At 41.0% G+C, this 7,500-nt stretch overlaps 1 protein-coding gene across 5 annotated transcripts in view; it reads left to right on the forward strand.

Annotated features, from left to right (window-relative positions):
• The window catches only part of STX11 (syntaxin 11), a 50,949-nt gene extending 44,957 nt beyond the window's left edge, over positions 1–5,992 (forward strand). For all 5 annotated transcript variants that reach the window (XM_010851485.1, XM_010851486.1, XM_010851488.1 and 2 more), the window contains exon 2: positions 3,946–5,992. In XM_010851485.1, the coding sequence (XP_010849787.1) occupies positions 3,946–4,814 (869 nt within the window). In that variant the 3' untranslated portion in view covers positions 4,815–5,992. The remainder of the gene's footprint in view (positions 1–3,945) is intronic.
• The last annotated feature ends 1,508 nt before the right edge of the window (positions 5,993–7,500 follow it).

Genomic DNA, 7,500 nt, shown 5'->3' on the forward strand with positions numbered 1-7,500 from the left:
AGGGAGGCCTGGCGTGCTGCAATTCATGGGGTCGCAAAGAGTCGGACACAACTGAGCGACTGAACTGAACTGAACATTTTGATGTGTATTATTCAAGCCTTTATTTCAAGACGTTTGCATGACAGCACTGCTCATTCTCTTCCCTTTACAGATTTTTTTCTATCTAAAATGATATTTATGCTTTTCATCCCATTAGATAGCCTTCTAAACTCTGTGATTATGTAGCCATTACTATCTCATTTTTGCACCTTTAAATTATTTTTGAATTCCTGTGAAAACTGTGGTGATGAAAATATTTACAATGATTAGCTTCATATAACTCTGAATATATGCTTAGAATAAATGTACCTAAAACAAGAACACATTTTAAAAGTTTTTAATACATATTATTCAACTGCCCTTCATCCTGCCCTGTGGCATGAAGGATCTTAGTTCTCCAACCAAAGATTGAACCCAAGCCCCCTGCACTGGGAGTTCAAATCTCAACCACTGGACTGCCAAAGAGGTCCCTAAATTATTATTTTTTTAAAATTCTTGCCAGCTTGATGACCAAAAAAAATTTCAATGGTTTAACTTGCATTTCCTTGTTTTGATAGTAAAGTCCCTCATGCCTCACTTTTTTACACCTGCTGGAAATAATTGAAGGTAGTGATTAAGCAGGGCCACTCTAGAGCTGGACTAGTCACTTACTTGTGACCTTGGGTATGTTCCTTCATCTCCCTAAACTCACCAACTCTGATAATGACAATACCTACTTCATGAAGTCTGTATGAAGATTAAAGACAGTATCACGTGAGAAGTGCTTAGAACATGCTTACTGGCATTACAATAAGTATCTGATACCTACTAACTATCTCCATGTTCTCTGGCACTTATATTTCTTCTTATATGAATTGCCTTTTCATTGTCTTTGCTAGGGCAAGTGGTTTTTCTATTGGTTTTTTTTTTTTTGGAGGGGCAAGAGTTTTTAATATAGTAAGTATGTTAACTCATTATCTACTATATATTGCAATCCCCTCACCCCCACCAACTTGTGCTTTGTCTTTAAATTTTATTCCAAATGAGGAAATATTTAGGTATCAGGTAATTCAGGCCAGGGAAGGCATAGTTTTGGTCCAGCCTGGTTATTTTTTCTGCCTCTCAACTGTGCTTCTTGGAGTCACTTTCCCCTCAGTGAGAAGGTCTGGTATTGATCTTTGTCATCAGAAAGCAGAAATGGCATTTTAAGCAGGTAACTTGTTGTATTAAAAATCACCACTATGGAATAAAACTTTGCTTAATTTATGTAACTAATGGTCATGGCAGATGGGAATCCATGGTTAATATTTCACCATTTTCCATTTATCACTGAATCCAAGTTGTCAGCATTCCATTAGTGGTGTTGTGAAATTAATTACTTCAAATTGAGGGAAGCTTTTGAGATCAAGATCCCTGATAGATTGAGTAGCCATTAAATGCTACTACTTTTCTCCTGTTTCCTGCAAATTATATAATAGAAAGAAATCTTTCTATTTGTATAGAAAGATCTTGTATAAAAGAGCAAAATGTTCATTATTTTGGCATATATACAGTATTAATAATGAAAGTTTTTCACTTCACTGGAAAAAATATGGACACATAGAACATTATTTTGCCTTGCTAAACAGGGAATTGATCAGAACCACCCTTATAAAAGCATGGAAATTCTGCTTGGGCTGCCAACTTATTTCAAAAAGCTATTAAAAATGGGCAAATATTGCTGCTGTGTGATGGGTATATGGGAGTGTGTTATATTATTGCTAGTAGGCTTGAAATTATCCATATAAAACTTTTTTAAAAAAGCAGTTTTGTTAACAACATTTACCATTAGCGATATTGGGAAAAATTGAACGTCTTTTACTTCTGATTCTTCCTTTGGCTTTTGCCATGTGGTTCCCACATAGATAAATATCTTCTTTCTGCTCACTCCTCCTACTTATTAAAATCACATCAGTCAGTCAGTGAAAGTCGCTCAGTCATGTCCGACTCTTTGCGACTACACTCCATGGAACTCTCCAGGCCAGAATACTGGAGTGGGTAGCCTTTCCCTTCTCCAGAGGATCTTCTCAACCTAGGGATGGAACCCAGGTCTCCCGCATTGCAGGCGGATTTTTTACCAGCTGACCCACACTTAACTATTTCCTGATCTCTTTTACTCAATATCGTTCATTAGCTTGTATTTGGGGATTTTGCCCCAAAATATTTTTAAGCACTGAGTCTCAAACAAATACTCAAATTAAAGTATGTATTGGTAATATTGGGCATGCTGCTGCTGCTGCTGCTGCTGCTAAGTCGCTTCAGTCGTGTCCAACTCTGACCCCCGAGACGGCAGCCCACCAGGCTCCCCCGTCCCTGGGATTCTCCAGGCAAGAACACTGGAGTGGGTTGCCATTTCCTTCTCCAATGCGTGAAAGTGAAAAGTAAAAGTCAAGTCGCTCAGTCGTGTCCAACTCTTAGCGACCCCATGGACTGCAACCTACCAGGCTCCTCCATCCATGGGATTTTCCAGGCAAGAGTACTGGAGTGGGGTGCCATTGCCTTCTCCGGATATTGGGCATGAGAGCAAGGAAATTTCAACTTCCAAATTTTATACTTCCTTATTAGATTTTGATCTTTGTTCATTTTGTTGTTTTACTTTAAGCAGGTTCAACTTTTATGTTTTTAAGATAAAAAATTAAACCATGATTTATATCATTAAAAAATTGTTATGATATACAAGACTGAAGATGCTCACCAGTGCTGAAATAGACACAGAATAGACAACACTTAGAGTTGGTCTCAAAGCTTATAAATTGACTATCCTTATTTAACAATCTTTTTTTTTTTTTTTTTTGCTTCTTATTGGCCTTTATTTTTCTGCAAGTAGACTGAGGCTATCTGATTGCTTGAACTTTGATAAGTAAAGCAACATTTTCAGGTGATGGATACTACATATGCTATAAGTTTAAATCAAGAGATAACAACAATAAATAGTGGTAAATAAAAACTGTTAGATGTCTCAACAGTAAATAGTAAAATACATAAATTATTTAAATAAGAAAATAAATAAAATGCAGAAAAAGATCCAAAAAATATTCTGAAACTCAAGGCAGAAATTCGTCATTAATGTGTCAATGTTTTTTTTTTTAATAAGTATGTATTTTACTTATTTAACAATCTTTATCTTTGCTAAGGGGATCTCAGGTGGCACTAGTGGTAAAGAACCTACCTGCCAATGCAGGAAACATAAGAAATGTGGGATCAATCCATGGGTCGGGAAGATCACCTGGAGAAGGGCATAGAAACCCACTCCAGTATGCTTGCCTGGAGAATCCTATGGACAGAGGAGGCTGGTGGACCACAGTCCATAGGGTCGCAGATTCCCACAGGATTCAAGTGAATTAGCATGCACGCACACATACATATAGATAGGGCTTCCCTAGTGGCTCAGTGGTAAAGATTCCACCTGCCAATGCAGGAGATGCCGGTTCATATCTTCCTGTGTGGGGAGGATGCACTGGAGGAGGAAATGGCAACCCACTCCAGTATTCTTGCCTGGGAAATCCCATGGACAGAGAAGCCTGGCAGGCAGTGACTTAGGGGCTAAAACAATGAAGAATGAAGAGGCTGGGCCAAAGCGGGAAAGACCCTCTTTGTGGATGTGTCTGGTGGTGAAAGTAAAGTCCCTTGCTGTAAAGAACAATGTTGCATAAGAACTGCAGATACCTACAAGCTATAAAACACAAAGGTGACTCCCAGTCACATCAGTCCTTCACTCATATGTTTTGAACCATTTAGCTCCTGTAGTGCATTTGTTACCTACACCCAGGAGTAAAGAATTGAGAGTGATGAGCAGTGAGCGGAACATCTATTTTAATCTTTAATTCTCTCAATGCAAATACTTTGACTCTCGCTAGAGGAATTTAACCTCCATGTTTCTATTTGCAGGCAAAATGAAGGACCGACTAGGAGAACTCGTGGAGTTAACCAAGCAGTTTGACCAGCAGTTCCCAGACGACGACGACGATTTTGACTCGCCTCACGAGGACATCGTGTTCGAGACCGACCACATCCTGGAATCCTTGTACCGAGACATCCAAGACCTTCAGGAGGAAAACCAGCACCTGATTGCCGACGTGAGGCGGCTGGGAAAGCAGAACACCCGCTTCCTCACGTCCATGCGGCGCCTCAGCAGCATCAAGCGGGACACCAACTCCATCGGCAAGGACATCAAGGCCCGGGGCGAGAGCATTAACCGCAAGCTGGGCGCCATGAAGGCGCTGAGCGAGCAGGCGGAAGTCCAGCACGGCGCGCACTCTGCCGTGGCGCGCATCGCGCGTGCGCAGTACAGCGCGCTCGCCTGCATCTTCCAGGCCGCCATGCACGAGTACAACTGCGCCGAGATGAAGCAACGCGAGAATTGCAAGATCCGCATCCAGCGCCAGCTGGAGATCATGGGCAAGGACGTGTCGGGCGACGAGATCGAGGACATGTTCGAACAGGGCAAGTGGGACGTGTTCTCCGAGAACCTGCTGGCCGACGTGAAGGGCGCACGGGCGGCTCTCAACGAGATCGAGAGCCGCCACCGGGAACTGCTGCAGCTGGAGGGCCGCATCCGCGACCTGCACGACCTCTTTCTGCAGATGGCCCTGCTCGTGGAGCAGCAGGCGGACACCTTGGACGTCATCGAGTTCAACGTGCAGAAGACCGTCGAATACACCGGGCAGGCCAAGGTGCAGGTGCGCAAGGCTGTGCAGTACAAGAAGAAGAACCCCTGCCGGACAATCTGCTGTTTCTGCTGCCCCTGCCTCAACTAGCAAGTGGCCCCGGGCCGCCACACCTCCATCCCCGAGCGGGATGGACGAGGACGCACTCTGGGGGTAGATTTTGAGGCCATCTGTCCTCGGGTGAGTTGCGCTTATCACTATGGACCTGAGCCCTTAGAGAAAGGAAAAAAAGGAAAAACACGAGGTGCAAGAATTCCAGCCCAGCTCGTACTTGGAACAAGGGTGGATCCCACCCGCTGATTCTTCAGTCACGACAGATGCCACCTGAAGTTTTCTGAGGTCGTTTAAAGGGCACATAACACCCTTGCCTCTTAAAGGAAGCCACATAAGGAACTGCCGTTGTGACTTAACTCTACGGTAGATGTCCAAGGCATGTTTGTACATGAACCTCTAGCCGGAAGTCAATTCTGGATCGGCTCACAGTATGAACTTGTCATCAAAATTCCAGTTCGTTTACCTTATCCTGAAAGTACCTCGGTTCTATTCCTTTTCGAGTGAAACTGACCTTGGGAAAAACTGCACATCTTCCATTTCTGAGTCTTCCTCTGGTTTATGCTGTGCTATCCCCATCTGAATGTATATCTTCTGCTCATGTCCTCTACTTACTAAAATCACATTTAACACTTATTTCCTTACGTCTTTACTTTCAGTATCTTCCATCAGAATACATTATGGGATATTTTTTCCCCAAAAGTTTTTTGAGCACTCAATATTGAACAAGCACTCAAATTGAAGTATGTACATCACATTATATATATTTTTCATAAAAATAATTTAAAATTTATCTTTTTACTTGATAATTATGAAATACACTTATATGTAAATGTAAAGTGCCAATATTTACTAATGTATTTACATAATGACCAGTTGGTTTAGCTTTACCTTTGTAAATATATAAATATCAAGAAAAACATTTTTACTGTGTTGATGTTGGTTTGCTTGTTTTGAGTTTATCTTGCTCCTGTCTGCATCTCCGTAGTTCAGTTTGGATCAAAACCACCTGTTTATTTTGAGTTGGTTGGTTATGGTGGTAAAGAACAGATATAAAATGCTGAAAATGCATACAGAGTTAGAAATATTAAAAAAAAAAAGGTCAGAAATAATTACTTTTGTTTTACTGTGACCCATTCCTTTCATGCATTGAAATGTAACTTAAAATAGGGATTCCCTGATGGCTCAGAGGTTAAAGCGTCTGCCTACAATGCGGGAAACCTGGGTTCTATCCCTGGGTCAAGAAGATGCCCTGGAGAAGGAAATGGCAACCCACTCCAGTATTCTTGCCTGGAGAATGCCATGGACGGGGTCGCAAAGAGTTGGACACAACTGAGTGAATAGTCTTGTTTTTCAAGTTAAATAAACATTACATTATAAGCATGCTTTTTATGTATTTGTGTCCTGACCATTTAAATCTTTATCTAACTTTTCAATTATTGTTCTAAAAATTCTTCTACCACCTTGTTTGAGGCTGCAGCTGGTGAATGGACCTCTGAATGGGGGTGAGGGGGATGAAAAAGAATTCACACAGGGATGTGTTGCTTTCTCTCCTGAGTTATTAGTAATAGTTTAGCAAAATCATCATGTTTCGGAGATTTGGTTTCGTTTGCAAACTTTGTAATATCCTTACCTACACTCACCATGTTTTCTGTCTTTTTTATGAATCAACTCTGAACTCTTTCTACTCATTGTTTAATAGATACGAGGGTTTATTCAGTGGTCATTATTCTCAGGTGCTTCAGACAGTGAAATTTTAAAAGGAGTAGAAAGAATAGCTGAACTCTTTGGAACTCACTAACTAATCTGCTTATGACCATGAAATCTAGCCCTGCTCCTAATTTTAATTTCATGGTTAATATGAGAATTGTGGAAACCAAGTCCCGCTGGATTCTTCTTAGACTTCTCCCAATTCTTTCTCAGCTAATTCCAGGGATGATATGTTTCACCTTTCACCTAATTCCCTTTCTCTAAAAAAAAAAAAAGTTCACACAGCTCCATTACTAAGTCTTCCATGGTAGTGAAGAGATAACTGGGAATACAGGACATGGGCTATTACTAGTTTCCATAAAAGAGAATACTTCCTGAGTTTACCCCATAATGCATTTTCTTTGTTTGGAACCATTCATGAAAGTCAAGGAGTTTGCTGGTTCTGGGTATTTTTAAATTTTTCACATTGTAAAGTTAGGTAAAAATTTCACTTTAATATACTCAGAGATTTGTGAACTGTTGCTTATTGAAAAGGCAAGCATTTCTCTTCCTGCTCTTCAGTAACTATCCAACTGTGGCACAGCAGAAAAGAACACAGATTCAGGACCACACTCTCTGGGTTTAAATCGTGACTTTGCCACACACCAGCCATATGACTTGTGCCGGTTTCCTCATCTGTAAAAAGGATATGATAGAACCCACCTCCTAAAGTTGTTCGAAGAAGTAAATGACTAAATATGTAAAGGTACTTAGGACAGCGCCTGGCACATGTTAAGTACTATATTCATTATTGTTATTGCATAACTTTCTTGTAGACTGATAGAGCTGCTATTAATTAATAGCTATTAACTTCTGAGGAAAAATACATGCTTATAAGGGCTTCCCTGGTGGCTCAGACAGTAAAGAATCTGCCTGCAATGCAGGAGACCTGAGTTCAATCCCTGGGTTGGGAAGATCCCCTGGATAAAGGAGTGGCTACCCACTCCAATATTCTTGCCTGGAGAATTCCGTGTAC

This window comes from Bison bison, unplaced genomic scaffold, assembly GCF_000754665.1.
Source record: "Bison bison bison isolate TAMUID 2011002044 unplaced genomic scaffold, Bison_UMD1.0 scf7180017864303, whole genome shotgun sequence".
Taxonomy (NCBI): domain Eukaryota; kingdom Metazoa; phylum Chordata; class Mammalia; order Artiodactyla; family Bovidae; genus Bison; species Bison bison.